This window comes from Emydura macquarii, unplaced genomic scaffold (assembly GCF_026122565.2).
Source record: "Emydura macquarii macquarii isolate MOO-44397 ecotype Brisbane River unplaced genomic scaffold, CSIRO-AGI_Emac_v2 contig_3348, whole genome shotgun sequence".
NCBI lineage: Eukaryota > Metazoa > Chordata > Testudines > Chelidae > Emydura > Emydura macquarii.
Genome location: NW_027133485.1, coordinates 4,346,839 through 4,363,751, shown reverse-complemented (window position 1 = coordinate 4,363,751; position 16,913 = coordinate 4,346,839). Strand labels below are relative to the sequence as shown.

Sequence of the window (16,913 nt, the reverse complement as noted above, 5' to 3'; positions counted from 1 at the left end):
AAATAATAATCCTTCCTTTCTCCCACCCTCTCTTTTTTTGTCTGTGTAGCCTGGAAACTCTTTGAAGCAGAGAGTGGCTCTCGTTATGTGTTTGTACAGCTCTGTCCTCCACTGGGGCCTGGAAGAGCTGGTGTAATAAATGATTCTCCTTTAAGATTTAATGGCTTGAATTATTGTTATTAGGATCCTGTATTTTAAACTCTTCAGGCTGGCCCTTCAAAGTGAATTTGACAAATCGATCCAATGCATGCTGTATCTCTTTGCAGTCGAAACCAGTTATCTGGAATTCAGATTGACCAATCCGATGAAGAAAGAATAAGAACATCTGAGGAATTTTTTTAAGGTGGTGTAATGTTTTCAGGGCTTCTCTGAACAGTTTATCTAACCGTTATTGAAGACCACAGTTCATCAGGCATTCATAACACTGCCATGGCTTGGCTGGACCAAGACTAGACCCAAATTTATTTCCTTTCTGGGAGGGAAATTAAAAGCAATACAGGAAGCAATTATGTGTTGGTAACAATCAGTTAAAAAGCAATTTGGGATCCTATTTATATAATAAAATATGTGTTAGAGAGATGGGCTACAGAGCCAGACCATTAGTTAGATCTGTTTAGAGTTGTTTTAAACTCAGCAGATTTTTCATTAGCTCGTTTTCAACACTTCATCATTGAGCAAAGGACTGAGAGTCAAGACTCCTGGGTCCTAACCATTGAGCTGCCACTGACCTTGGACAAGTACTTACGGGCTGATTTTCAGAGCTACTGGTGCTTAGCACCTCTGAAAATCAAGCCACTAACTTCTCTTTGACTCATTTTACTTTCTTCCTAGGGGTGTTGGAAGGTATCATTAATTTTTGCAAAGCATCTGGGGATATTTCATGTTGAAAGGTGCTGGAGAAGAGCAAAACATGATTATTACTACTGAAAGGGATGAATTTCCTATACACGTCTACATCAGTATAGTGCTTAATTTGTAATGAGAGAGGTGCTGGGACTCAAGCAACTTTTTTACATTCACGATTGATACAGATAGCCTGGAGGTGCGGGGGCTATGAACTGCCAAGCCTAGTGGTGCTGGGGCTCAACCCTGGCAAGCACTGAAACAAATTAAGCACTACATCAATGGAAAGAGTACTAATGTATGGGCTGATTAGATGTAACTTTACTTTTACATGCATAGAGAGCAAGATCTCAAAGCTAAGGCATGGATCCTGAACATTTGAACAGAAGCATACAAGGAAAATATTCTGGTAAGAAGTTTAAGAATCAAGTTTAAGAAGTTGGAATGGGAAAAGATTTCTCATAGATAATCTGCAAATGCAGGCTACAGTTGCTGAGAGGGGGCATCTAAGATGCTAATAAATTACAACCCTACCCTTGGAAAACAGATAACAAATAAAATGGATGCATTTCAAAACCCAAACTTGGCACTATAGCAATCCCCAGCTCAATTTGCATCTCTGGTGATAAAAACCATTTGCTGTGTGCTTCAAGTGGGTTAATGACATGTCCTATTTTGCATATATTTATTTATTTATCTTAAATATTTGTGTTAAAACCAACTTATGCTCTTTTTAAGAGAACCCTGGCATCACGAGGCTGGAAGATGGTTTCACTAACTCATTAAAAGAAAGAACAAAGATAGGTTCTTTCCACAGTTTCAGGTCTTTTTTAATAGGGTGGAACTAACTCTACAATATGAAAACCAGGCTGGAAGCAGTGTGGCCAATTCTCGTGACCTTACCAGGGGTCTTACGATATTCTGCATTTTTTCCTAAAGCCTCAGCGCCTGGAGTCATGTGAATATGTGAGAATCTCCACTTTTGTTTGGACAAATAAAGTAAGTTTCTAACCCACACAGTTGCAGAAAAAAATATTGAAAATGTGGCCCCTAAAGGCACAAAAATCAGAAAGTAAATAAGAAGGACAAGATGGGTGAGGTAATATATTTTATTGGGAAAACGTCTGTTGGTGAAGAATCCAAGCTTTCGAGCTTTCAGGACCTGAAGAAGACTCTGTGTATGCTCTAAAGCTTGTCTTTTTCACCAACAGAAGCTGGTCCAATAAAATACATGACCTCACTCTGCTTGTCTCTCTCTTATCCTGGGAGTAACACAATTATAACAATATTTCCTTTCTGTCTGCAGTAAAGAGATTGCAAAATGTACTACTTTTTTCCTCTTCAATTCTCATAACTATTAAACCAATCTCATGATTGGGGGGGTGGGGAGGGAGGAGGCTGAATGCTTGGGTTGGACAAGACTGTGGAAGAATGGAAGTAGGTAGCAGGAATTTGTGCAGGAGGGGTACATAATAGGATTGGACATTATCAAACAAAATTCTCTGTGATCCAAAGTATGAAAACAGGGAAATTCCAGAGGACTGGAGAGGTATGAAAATCCTCAAATTCCCTTTGCAGGGGTTCATACATCAATGATTTCTTCAGTTCTGACCCTATGTGGGGTTGATGCTGCAATGAACCCAGTACTCCAAGTGATGTTCAGGTGAAACTGCCGAGGGTCACGCAGTCAGATGCTGGGCCTATGAATCCCATGCAGTATTAATGCACAAATACGAAGAGGAACAGAGTGTGTGGAGAGCAGAGACAGCATCTGAGATCCTGTGTTTCTTTTATTATTTGTATAATGCTCAGATGAAAAGCCTGGAACAAAAACCTAGATGGATTAGCTAGCTCTGTAGAGATGGATTTTAGCTAGAGACAGAGTTACAAATAGAGTGAGTTGGATTTTTTTTTTTTTTTTGAGAAAATGATTTTTCATTGAAAAATGCCAATTCATCAAAGCCAAAACTTTCCCTGAAAGGTTTCTCAGATTGAGGGTGGAATTTCTCCTCAAAAGCAGCAAGAGAGAGAGAGAAAGAGAGAGAGAGAGATACCCATCCCAGAATAGCCAATAGCTGAGCAGTTAGGGCACTCTGAGAGGATAAGGGAGAGCTGGGTCCAAGTCCCTGCTCTAGATCACAGACTTGAATCTGCTTAGCCCATGTCTTGCACATCCCACGTTACATTGGTACAAAAAATGTGTAAATCAAGCCATAAACACAGTGCAAGATTACCTCGAGAGAGATTATCTGACTACACAGAGAGAGAATTAGATCACAAACTGTGACAGAGACTATCAGACCTTCTCTGCCCCCTGTTGGAAGCATCGCGGCCCTGGCACCCACCTGGGTCAGGCTGGGCTACCAACAACTTAATCTTCCAGAGGCCTAGAAGGGCCCGGAAGATACACTGACCAATCAGGAGTCAGCAGGCCAGTTAAAAAGGCTTGCCTCCTTCTTCTCAGGGACAGTACTAGGTGAGCTTTGGCTAAACGAGCCCAAAAGGGCTTGCCCAAAACTCTAGGACCAGCTCAGGCCTGAGCTTCAAGTGCTACAAACAAAGCACTTGCCTTTGAGATTGTTTGTTTCTTTAAAAGCGTAAAGGGACAAATTCTGAGTCTGTTAGTTTTATGTAACTGTGACTGATGCCGAGCTTATGACATGGGCCACCCTGCTGCGAGTAGCTAGCCAGGACTTTCCTACGGTAGCAGGGAGGGCCTGCAATACCACGCTTGGCCTTGCTAGGGGCTCTATAAAGCAGCCCCACCTGCAACACAAACCTTCCAAAGGAATCTGAATGTCTCATCGAAGCAAGTGTAGAGTTTGTAGCAAAAACCCAACCCAAGCAATCTTGTTATGTTTTCTGGGTTCCCAGAGCACATTTATATGGCTAGAATTTTAGTCACATATTCCATGCATTGATTTTTCAATTCACAGAAGCACCCATCGCAAAATCTCCAGGTTCCACACAGAGTATAAAAATGTTCACTCACCAAGCCCCATTAATACTAATGGCTCCTGTGCTAAAATCATAACACAACTGCACCTTTACAGCATGACACGTGCAGCAGATGGGACACGCTCCACCACCTCAATCGAGGTTCTGCCTCCATGCCATTTTATGAGGGTTTTTTTTTTTTTAAGTTAATCTTTTAAGCGCTTGACACACAAAAGCAGAGCTCATTATATCCAACAAAATGGTTTCTGAGGAGCTTGCTACATTAGAGCCCTCTGACATGTAACTAATCAGAGGAAATTATAACATTAATCGTTACTTTTCTATTTAAGAAAAAAGGCATGATTCAGACAGGTGTTTTCATAGAAAGCAGCAATCATGACTGCAGAAGGAAAATGTCAGATCAAGAACCATCGATGGTGTGCAGTAGTCTATGTCAGAAACAAATGCTACTGTGGAGCTTTTTGATTGAAAACCGTGACTGTGTAGTGGGGAGGAGAAACTGAAAAACGATTCATAAGACAAGGCCCAGATTAAGACCACTAGTGTGATTTCTGGAGCTAAATATGAAGGGAAAGATTTTTCTTCTAGCTGCATTACAGGACTGGGAATCAGGACATCTGGGTTCTGTTGCGCCTCTGCGGCCTTAAATAAGGATCTTAACCACTAGGTGCCTCAGTTTCCCATCTGTACAAAAGGAGGTAATAATGAAGAGGGGTTGTGGGGTTTAACTCATTCATGTCCATACAATGCTTTGAAATCCTCAGGCTGAAGGATGTGGCTGTCAATAACAAAGGCCCTGATTCTGGGAGGCACGTGTTTAAATCTATTCCTGTTTAGGAAAATCCTTAAACACTTTAAACATGTATACAACCCTAGTTCGCTTCAATAGGAATTAAGCACATGCCTATAGTTAAGCAAATGATTTCCTGAACACAGACGTTTTCCTGAATTGGGGCCTAACAGGATTAAATAGCCATGGGGGCTGGGGAAGTGAGCAACTCCCCTTGGCTGTAAGCATGGTCCTCAGGTCATAGGCTGTCTGCTGGAAATGATCACTGCATCAGAGGCCAAATGGGTAGAGTTGTATCACCACATCTTTGCTCCTTATGTTAAGCAAGCCAGAGAGGTGCCTGACATGTCCCCTTCATTACTGCGGGAGTGACATGTCACTTGCTTAGCAGCAACAGGAAAACTGCAAAAGATTTGGGGGGCACAGTTTGGAAATATCTCAGCAAGCTTCCTGCTTACTGTGTGCCTATGCCTTGGAGACGTTTGAGTGGGAACCGCCTCTCTCCCCATTTATTTATCTCACTGATTTTTATTGTGCATATTCCTGCATTGCAATAGCTCATAACCATAAAACACTCCGCAACGCAAAGCTGTAATAGTATGTTCTTAACTATTCATTCTGCCCTTTCACTGCAGCATCTGAGGTGATCCTGTTATTTGCTGCTGTGGTGCTCAATTTTATTCTGGTTAGCTGGGTTCTTATCTGGCTCTCATCTCCGTAGTATCTGAGTGCATCCCAACCTTTAATTTATCCTCGCAACCCCTTTGTGACATAGCGCAGGGCTATTATCCCTATTTTACTGATCAGGGAATTGAGGCACAGATAAATTAAATGACTTGCCAAAGGTCATGCTGGAAGTCCAGGACAAAGAAAGGACTTGGAGCTGGGTCTGAAGTCTCAGGCTACAAACCTACCCACTGGACCCAACCTATTCCCGCTCACTAACACCTTAAGGAACCCCCAGTGAAATTCAGCCCTCTACAGAAACTCTACATGTCACTTAAATCCCACTTAAGCCATCAAAATAAAGTTTAAGTGGGACATAAGTGGCACTGGCCTTGAGCTGTTCTTCTGAACAGGGTTGAACACCGCACCCCCAGTGGTTATTTTTCAAACAGATCCCTGCTCTGTGCTATGATTTAAACAACACAAAAAAACTCAGCTCATTGGGCACCTCTTTGTAAACAAGACAAATCACCAGGTGTCTGTGCATCATCTCCTTCCACAGCACAAGTGGACAGTTTTCTTTACATCCCTGTGCTAAACTGTGGTCCACGTTGGTCTCTTGTAACAGCCCCCAACCCAGGCTCATAGCAGGATTTGAACCCAGGACCTTCAGCATCGCCCTCTGCCACATGAACTGAATTGGCAGCAACGGCAGGCTGGTATCCTCTTTATGGACAAGCCACTAGAGAGGGACTTGACACACATTTGACATCCCCTACAATTTGTAAAGCTCTCCAGCTTCCACATGCTGCTAGAGATCATCCCACACGCTCAGTGTACCAGCCAATGAGAGCTGGGTATCACGACACAAACGTGTTCAAAGAACTCATGTGGCTTTGGCTGGGTGGGAGTGTTGTCATCACCATATCCTCCTGATGAAACTTTTGAGCTTAGTAGCTCTGTAACAGGCAGAGAGACTTACCACCACCAAAACGTAAATCAGGCCTTCCACACAACGGTTTGGATTCTGATCTCATTTGTACCATTTTGCTACTGGTGTAGCTCCACTGCCTTCAACACAGTGACTTCTGATTTTACCAGTGTGAGATCTAAATCAGGATCAATCCAAATAAATCTGGCTTCAACATTTTGACTGAGTCAAGCAGAGAGCAATACTAGGATCATTACAGAAAGACTCACTCAGATGGACACTTATCAAGGCAAATTAGATACCCAAGTGCATCGTGAGGAGAAAACGCACCCTGAAGACACAGTCTCCCTACATCTTCATGGTGAGTAAATAGAACTGATTAACTTGCTGGTTTTTATTAGAGTTCAACTCAAACAAAAAGCAACTTCAAGGCCAGATGCAAATGAAAAAAGAGCAAACAGATGCGTTTTTATTGTATTTATATTTTAAACATATGCAGGTTTATCTTCTAGTGAGGTGCAACCCTCATGCTCCCAACAAGCTGCCAGGTTGGCGCTCTGTGTTGAAAACCTTGGTGGAGGAAGGAAGTACCAGAGATAGCCTGTTCTGTATAGTTTGAAGCTAAAGCATCTCCCTCCCCTTAGAGCTGAAAGAAAGGATGTTTAAAACCATTGGTTAATGATTTGAAATGATCAATAAGCAGTTACCTTGATACTGGGCACTGAACCCCTTCTGCCTGTGGTTGCCGTCTGACGTAAAGTGAAGTCGCAGCCAGTTTTTGCTGCTGATCACTGGGGCTGGCAGATTCATACCAGTAAACCTGTAAAGAAATCAACCAGGGAGAGTCAAATGCATGTGAATGGAAACAGCCTTCTGTTAATTTAACCAGAAACCTGCCCTTCAGATGTCATCTAAGCAGGTGGTTCCCAAGGACTGTTCCATGCTTAGGGCATCCTGCCCCACTCTGAAGAAAACGGAATGAAAATACATAGACTGTATTTTCCTGCATCGTGTTACCATCTTGCACCTCAAGGACTCATGCAGGGACAGCACCCCAAAGTGTTCAGCATGCATTCCAAAAGAGGGAGTGAAAGGGAAAGCATCCCCATTTCCAGGAACAGCCCGGCAGTCACAGCAGAAGAGTGAGCTGGAAATCTACCACTCACTCTCCTTTCTTGGCCTTTCAACCTCTGCTGAACTCAGGATGATACAGTGTGAAACAAAAGGGGAAGATTGCTAACAAGATGGCTGATTTTAATGTGGGGGAGGGCAGGTGCAAGGAGGGCTGCTTCCTATAAAGAAATGAGCCAGGTCCATCAAACTGACTTCACAAAGGCCACCAAACAGCTGTCAAGCAGTGAGAATATGTGATCCACAGTGACCTGGAGAAGAGTGGAGGTCTCACACTACAGGGAGAAAGCTTCATATCCCATTAACAATCTCTCAAGCCACCTACTCCCCCCACACTTTGTTTAATGATAAATTGATTGCTCTAATTCATTGCAGGAAAAGAAAAATAAATCTCTTGACTAAGTTGTCACATGTCATGTCTTAGCCTGGAACAAAATGTTTACATAAGAGTCATATGCACCTTGAAAACTGGGGTTTATAATAGTAGAAATAACAGCCTTTACTATAGCCATGCAAACAACATTGCCATGATAACTGTTAAAGAAACCAATTACTTTTAACCAAAGCTTATTTAAAATATTTTGTTATAGGACTATGTTGCTTATTTAAAAAAATATCAGTATTCTAACACCAATTCCGCTCTGTATTAGAGGAAAAGAATCCAAGTAAATCAATTCCGTTCTCAGAGAGGCTTCAAATCTTATAATCAACCCCTCCAATAACAAAACAGATAGCCAAAGCAACATAAGAAATCCTCCACCAACGGAAAACCCCAACGATGCAACTTATCTTTCCTTCTGGCAAACAGTAGGCTGTTGGGATGACATTGTGCAGTGCATTTACTAATGATGGGTGAATTTCAATAAATACATCCCTGTTCTGTGTGTTAATGAAGCAGTTAAGATGAATCTACTGCATAGCTAACACTTCTCTGCCACCTACTGTACAGCCTTTAAACCACGTTTAACCTTCAACCTAGATCCACATAGGAGCAGGGACCAAGCATAATTTTTTCGGGCCCAGTACAAACTTGTAACACAGGCCCCCTCCCACACACATACCGAGGGGGGTTGCAACCTGGGCCAGGCCCCCCAGGGTCTCCAGGTCCTGGTAAAGTGTACCCTTTTCCCCTCCCATGTAGGGGCCCTTCACAGGGGACACAGATCCAGGCAATTGTGAAACACAATTCAAAATGTTTCTCTTATACTAATAATCAAGATTGTTCCTGGTCATTTAGCTATTGCTTATTTAGATTTCATTTTTGCAAAGCCCTTTGAGACATGGGATGTTATATAAATGAATCATATATGGCATTTTCCCAAGCTTGGATAACTCAAAGACAGCTGAACCAACTGAATCTAAAACTTTTCTAAAGACATACGTACAAACAATCATCTTTGCGCTTAGATCAAACATGGACTGTTTATTACCAATTTTTAGAAAATGATTATGGATGGTTACAATGACAGCATGATTAAACATTATCCTCATCTTAATCTGAAGGCTATGATGTTATTGTATATTCTGAATCAATGGTCAAAGTTCTCAGGAACCATCTTTACACGAGCAGAGCCAGATTTTGCTTTCACAACATTGTAAATCCCAAGTAAGCTCACTGCCTTCAATAAGAGTAGTAAGGAACAGAATTTACCCCATTAGTTTTTGTATATCCATTTTCTGGATGAGTGAATCCAGAAGCCCCCAAGTCAACCAAGTACTTACATGTGCTTTACTTTGGGCATATAAAGAGTTTCCCATTGACTTCCAATTGACCCTGCGTATGAAAAGTTAAATGGCAGAAATCTACCACTGAGTGCATCCTAGTAAATTATTATTCTGCAAATCTACTTTAAAAACAGGTTAGATTCCCTTTTGCCTTGCACCCTGTGTAGTTATTTACATGACTGCAAAATGCTAGTAAATCAGAATGCGAGTGTTTTTTACCTTCCTCACAATGGGGTAAATGATTACAACAGAAGTGGGTTGAAAGAATCGAGCAGTATATACTTCCTGTATGGAACTCATCAACACCTAGTGACAATCTGCCTAATCCAGCTACAGGGTTTTGAAGGCATTAATCATTGCAGAATCTGAGCATCAAACCCTGCCTTCAATTGCACTATGCATGTGCCTGAGGTGAAGCACCTGCTTAAATCCTTTGTATTCTCAAAGGCTCTGGTGCAACAATCTGCCACTTTTCAACCTTCCCCCTTCACCTCCCCCCAACTTCATTTTTATTTTCTAGACCCAATTAGAATCTGAATTTAAAATGTTGTAACACCGGGGGATAGCCTCCTGCAGCCTCCTGTCAGATCACGGTAGGTTGACCAGATGTCCAGATTTTATAGGGACAGTCCCGATATTCAGGGCTTTGTCTTATCTAGGCACCTATTACCCTACCCATCCCTTGTCCTGATTTTTCACACTTGCTATCTGGTCATCCGAGATCACAGCTACTGTTAGTCATCGGCATCGAGCTAGTATTTGTATTGCTGGAGCACCAATCAGGGATTAGGGATCCACACACACGCACAATGAAGAGACAGCCTGTTCTCTATGAAAGTTTATACATCTAAACCTAGAACTTAAGGACAACCAGAAGTGTCTGTCAATCTATCGACAGCCCCCATCACTGTAGCATCTGAGCACCTCACAATCTTTAGTGTTTTTATCCTCCCAACGCCCTGCACAGTAGGTCAGGGCTGTTGTCCCTATTTTACAGATGGGGAACCAAGACACAGAGAGGCAAAGTGACTTGCTCAGAGTGACGTAAGATGTTTGTGACAGAACAAGAACTGAACCCAGGTCCCCCTAGCCCAGGATAGTGACCCGATCACTGGATTGCTCTCACCGAAGATGAGCAGTCCTTTGCTACACATGTAGTCCCATCAAGATCACCAAGGCTGTGTGCGTACCAAGATACCATTCAATGTGAGTATGAGTGGTGCAACTGGGCTATGAGTATTGCTTGTGTGTGGGTTCGGGCATGCGTGTGTGCACGTGCATGTGTGTGTGTGTATGTACAAAGACATGCAATTAATGAAGCGTGAGAGTGTCACAAAGCCATCGGTTCGTACCATCCTCCCCACGCCCAGAACATTTTTGTTTTTGCTAATGAGCCAGCAGTTCTACTTTATTAAGCTGTGGAGAGGAAAAGCTGGTAGTGTTATGTCTGGATTCTGCACATTAGTAGAACTCTTCCTATTCTGAGTCTTCTTTAGAGAAAAAAAAATCCCCATCCTCGCTAGGTTTCTGACCACATTAGCTTCCCAACAGGTGAGGAGCATTTCAAATCCCACCACAAGATTGCTTCTTCAACATCCCATAAAGAGTATTTAAGCAATTAAAGTGATGTTTTTGAATGGACGCCAGTGACATGGGGCTTCGTTAATGGAATCTGGCTCAGGAAAATGAAGGCCTTGTCTTTTAATTAGTCTAATTGCATTCAAGAAATATAACTTGAGGTTATACATGTGCATTGTACCCTGAGCTCCACTTCCAACCCAAAGAAGGGAAATCTCTAGAGGATACACAGGGAACATTTTGTCTATGGGTGCTGTTGTTAACTATAATCTTGCTGGGTATTAAAGCCTGGCTGTGGGACTGATTGAAAGCCTAAATTGATGGGAATCTTTCCACTGGCTTCTCTGAATTTTGGATCAAGCCTTTTATATCTTTGCTCTCTAATATCCTGGGTCCGACATGGCTACAACACCCCCCATACACTAGCCACCACTGACACTGGGGGTTAATACTGGGCACAGAGGATGTGTGTGTGTCAAAGGACAAGCAAATGCTTAGAACTGCAGCACTCGACTGGACAAATAGCATTAACAAGAAAAGAGGGGGGAGAGAATCCTCTGAAAACAAATGACTGACTGTAGCCATGTATTTAATGGAAAATATGTTCCTTGCCAGAAGTTAATAAATCATTTTTCACCATAAGGATGGCATTCCACAGGTTTCAAATGATCACTAAGAAGCATTAATAGTTAATTGATAATGGAATATTTAATTACAATTAAACACGTATTGAACAGAAGCGGCTGCACAGGCCCTGAATGCAAATGCCATGGATTGCAGATGTAGCAGAATCTCAGAAGTAAAGGGCCAGGTGCTCAGCTGGTGCAAATTGACGTCACTCCATAGATTTCACTGGAGCTGCACCCACTTACACCAGGCGGAGGATCTGCACACCAAACGTCTTTCAAGAATTATATTTGTCGATGGCTGCGCGCCTGTGTTCTCGGCGTGTGCTGTGCCGGCTCTGCGCAGAGCCCAGCAAACCTCAATAGAACCACTCAAAAAGACCACGGGCTCAGTTCTGTAGCGAAGACACTCAGCCAGGTTTATTGTTAACGAAGCACAGTCCTAGCTCCCCGGATCAATGTCTACGGTTACATTAGCACATGTATACCCACTCCAATGGACTTAGCTCAGTGAATGGTGGGACTTTCTATTCCTCCCTCAGCTGGACACAGACACCCCCCATCTTTTATACACCAATGTGTATGACTCCTCTTTTATACACGGATACTAACAAGTGATGTATTACCTTTCTCACTTGGTTAGTTATCAACCCTACACCTTGTACCTGCTGGATTGAACAAAACGTTTTCATCCATATCCTATCCTCCGGTCCTTGTTTCACTTGCCGTTTGTTTGTTCCTGTTCCATCTCCCAGTATTGTGTTTTATGTTTAGGGGGTACCTGCATCTTCTTGAATGTCCATACTTGAATACCCTGTGCCTAGTACATCTTGAGAGTGCCTGTTTTTGCAATACCCGCCCTGTTCTTGCCAAGTTCATGTTCCGGACCGTGAACCTGCAAGCAGGCGTGTTTTGTAATAGGGTCTGACTTTTGCTCATAACCTGACTCTTGATAACTTTGCTTTATCTCAGCAGGGCTTGACTTCAGCTCAGGCCTAAGACCTTACACTAGGCCCCTTATACCAGGCCTCATGTCTCAGGCTCTCTTTCTACTACAATATTGTTTAGCGTTTGTATTGAGAAAGCACCTGGAGGCCCTGGTCAGGATGCTAGGTAATCTAGCAATTCCTTCCCCAAACCGGAGTGGAATGTCACAGAACTGTGCAGACAGAAGCCAGTTCTGCTTGTGGTGGGTGGAATTTAGAAGCAGGGATGCACCTAGGCTGGCGTGGGGCAGAGTTAAAGCTGTGACATACTTTCTACGGTGTACAATGGTTGTGCTAGAAGAGGATTTGAGGGATTGTACTGTGATTAGCCTTAGATTTTCATTCCTTAGCATTTCAGGGTTGTGTTCAATATATTATCTATACAGCAACCCTCTCTGACACATAATGTGGGGTTATTGTCTATTAATAAAGGGGAAAGCAAATTCTAGAGGCTTAAACACACAGAGCAATCCATACAATAAATGATGCCTTTTCTCCTTCCTGAGTTCCCAAACACACACTTCTATTATATGATGCACAGTGAATTTCCAATTCCTGCCATTAGCCCAATAAATGATTGCATTTCTAATACCTCGGTGAGTCACTGAAATAAATGAAAGTCTGTTTTGGATCCTTGCTACTGTACCTTTCTGGATCTCATCTGAAAAAGAAGACTACTAGCAACTTTCAAGCCTTTTTAACCATTCCCACGTTTTTCTGCCAGATCATCAGGAGACATGAATCACCTGTTTAAGTATTCAGCTTCCTGAATACAGTGACATTAACTGGAAATTCTAAGGTTTTGGATGGCTAGCTGGCTACATATTAAACAAAAAATCATTCCTCACTCAGGTAGGCTCAGGGTTCATTCTAAATTAAGCCCTCTTTTCAATACAGGGAATATTCAGACCTGGGCTTGGATGAGAAAATGACATTCAACCCCAAAATGACATTCAACCTCCAATTTACTGAGGCATAGAAAAAACTGGGCAATTTTTCTGGATGTGGAGTTTGAAGCAGCAATAGGGGAGGGCAGCGGCAAAGTCATGTGATGGTTTTGGCTAGGAGCAGAAGTGGATTTTCACACCTGTTATTTTATTGCCCTCATGTTCAATGATTCTGGGTGGGAGGAAATAAAAACCCAAGTCAGCTTGATCGTCATTGCTTCCCTAAAAGGATGCTTCACTCCAGTGCTGCAAGGACCTTATTTTCAGACATTGCAACTTGTGTCACACCTAAACATCAGTGCCTAAGACAGGTAACCCTGAAAATGCAAACCATTTGGAATGCAGCACTAAGTGCGTCTTGTGAAAAATGACCTGTTAGCATGTGTCCGGGTGTACCAGAGCCAGCCCGGCACTGAGCACGTCCTGGCAGATGCTGAGCACCCTCAACTCCCACTAATGTCAACCAAAGTAAAGGACATGGGATCAAATTCCATTCTCACTCACAATGGGGTGAATTAGGTGTCACATCTTTGGGGAGAAGGCAGCTTTTTGTGGTTAACGGCACTGGCCTTCGACACTGGGCTCTGTTCCACTCCTTGTGTGACCTTCAGCAAGTCACTTAATTTCTATGTCTGTTTCCCATCTATGAAGTGAGGATAATCACACTTCCTTTACTTGTTTAATGCCTTGTCTACCTGGAGAGGCAAGGTCTACCTCATATTACATGCATGCATAGCATCTAGCAGAATGAGCTCCTAATCTCAGTTGGAGCACCTAACTGTTACTGTAACGCTATTAATAAACATTAGGCAGCTACTCCATTGAAGTTAATGCAGTCAAAATCAGCGTAAGACCCTTAACTTGAATGTGTCTACTCCAGATTTACACTGATGTGAGCAAGAAGAGAATTAGGACCTCAGTGTTTCCCAGGAATTACTGAGCAGCTTGCAAACCCAGCCTGTGAAAAATCTATTTGTGAAAGACAGAACAGGGGCAAAGACTTTCACAGGTTTCATCTCTGAAGCCTTCCAACATTGTTTGTAACCACAACATTCAAGCAATTTCCCTAAACTGGAATGGAAGTCTCCAAGTTAAACACAACTCATCAGCATCCTTTATTACCTAGTACAGAAAGGTTAATGCCACCAAACATTTGCCTTTTGAGCAAACTCAATGAAGTGTGGTCCTCTGCGCTAAACTATTTTATTTGCTTTTTTTCCCTTCCATTCTTGTATTTTACATTGGATTTAGTCATTAAATATTTATACCGTTCACTCAGCCATTCCTACCTCAGCATGATCAGTATTACTGTATGCATACCACATCGATTCATCTCCGGCACTCAGGAACCATTATCCATTTACAAACCCCGATTCCCACTTTACCTCATTTCCATTTTTTTCTCTAAGTCAATAAAATGTCCAATGTGAATCAGAAGCGCTAGAATACTAGAAGGAAAGTACTTCCAGACAGAAATGCCAGTATAATCCCCCCGCCCCCCACATTACTGACACTATTATTAATTTGTATTACGGTAGCTCCCCAAGGCCTTGGATGAAATCGTGAACACATTGTGTAGGCGCTGTACAAACAGATGGCAAAAGACACCCTGCCCCAAAGAGATCACACTTTAATACCCCAATTCAAGAAAGCAACCCTATTTAGGACAGCACTTAAAGTGCTTCATTGTAAATTAATGGGATTTAAGCACATGCTCAACGTCAAACATATGCTTGAGTGATGTTCTGAATAGGAAGAATTAAACAAGTTTAAATGCTTTGCTGAACCAGGCTCCAAATAGAAAAGACAGATAAGGACTGGAAAAAGGCACATCACTGTCCCTGATTTACAGACTGGAACAAGGTCACAAAATCAATCTATGACAGAGCTGGGCATTGAACCCAGATCTCCCAAGAACTAATGGGGATGCTAAAGACACCATCCCTGTAGGCAGGTCATTATGTAACTGGATCCTTTGGGGTTTCTTGCACCTTCCTCTGAAGCAGTTGGTGTTGGCCACCGTCAGAGGCAAAAATTTGGATGAGATAGACGGCTGGGTCTGATCCCATCCGGCAATCCCTGTGTTCCTACATGCATGAGCCTCTGCAATCCCAGCCCCCTGCATTTCACACAGGTGCACCAAGACCTAATGTCTCCTAATGCTTAGCATCCCTTTCAAGCAGGGCTGCATCATATGTAATTAAATGCTGGCAATCAAAGAGCTGGCCTGAGCTGCCAGCCTTTGTGTTGAATAAATTAAATACAACCCCCTCCCCCATTTCATTTGGTTAACTGCAAATTCGATGGGAATTGTGCAAAGCTTTCCCTCGCACAAGGGCCATAATGAACCTCTTAACAAAGCCCCTTATTTTCTAAGAGGCTTGTGAGCTCAGGATGAGGCCTTTAATGGACTTTTGTGTATAGCCACTACTCTCAGTTAGGGTCCATCAGAGGGTTCTGAATCCTTCATTTAAATGGGCGTGTCCAGAGCATGCGAGCTCCTAAAGAAATCCCTGTGTTGCTCTTGTACATTAAAATCAACATTTCTCCTGCACCCTTGGAAAAAGTACATTGACAAAAGGGTCTTTTTTGCAAATTCGCCAGGCTATGTTGCTGTATGTTCACTCTGCAGTCAACTTACCAGAGGTGGCTGGATTTGAACTTCCAGTCCAGCATTCTTTGGGGTGGATTTCCACTCCTCCTATTCCTCACCTCGCAGCCTAGTGGAAGGGTGCCATTTAGCCCTTTGTGGACCTGGTGTGGATTGTGGCAGATGTTTGACTAGTGCAACAGAAAGCTACTGAACTCAACAGCTAGTGAAAAAGTCTATTCCATTCCACAGAGGTTCTTCTACCAGACATCAATGTAGTATCTGTGCCACCTCCTAGTAGTGCATCGAGCAACATGATTAAAACCTGTTTGTTATTCTCTCATCCTTCCCCCAGGGGCAAAGCGTGTGTAGTGGGGCACATGCATGTACGCACACGTACACAGTTTGTTGTTGACAAGATCAAAGAAATGTGCCATGCAATTAGAGCAGAAAGTAGTGAGATTTGTCATGGTCCATGGCTCCTGGGCCAGTTCATTCCTGCACAGGTAAGCATTCCTCTTATTGCAGAATTCCATTGTTCCAGGGGAGCAAAGCTGTCAACCATGGCTTCATCCCAGAGTTATAGTCAGGCTTTTAGATGCCCTGGGCTGTACAGCCAGTTGAAAGTACAGGGGACCATGGGCTGGCTGACTTAATTACCGCAGCTGGGATGTAACTAACACCCCGTCCTCTTGTGAAGAGTACCATCAGATCTCGAATAGTATAAATAGTCAGGAGGATGCGTCTTTTCTGCAAGATGGCAGCTCCAGCAGCACAGCACTCTGTCGCACCACAATGGGTTAATCACTGACTCAGAAAGAAGAGCACCAGCTATTGAAATAATCAATACTACTTTCTGAAGCACCAGAGGGTCTTCCCTAAAGGTCTCTGTGACCCAGTGAAACAGCCAGTAAAGGATTAAGGGTACCTGTCTGTCACATGATCCAGCAAGGGGTTTAAAGGTAGAGTATGCCCTGGAGATAGGGAGGCAAGAGAAAAGCCTCTGGGGAACGCAGTGTGCATTGGACAAGGGAATTGATTTGCTTTGCTATTACAAGTTTTCTGTTTAACCAATAACTCATGCCCAGAGTCACGGAAGCAAAACAGATGCCCACAAACTTACAGCCGCCCAGACCCATTTT

General features: G+C 42.9%; 1 protein-coding gene across 1 annotated transcript in view; it reads right to left on the bottom strand.

Moving 5' to 3' along the window:
* CSMD2 (CUB and Sushi multiple domains 2) overlaps positions 1–16,913 on the bottom strand; it is a 495,048-nt gene that overhangs the window by 249,901 nt on the left and 228,234 nt on the right. Inside the window, exon 6 of the mRNA XM_067533952.1 lies at positions 6,896–7,008. Coding sequence (XP_067390053.1) covers positions 6,896–7,008 — 113 coding nt within the window. The remainder of the gene's footprint in view (positions 1–6,895; positions 7,009–16,913) is intronic.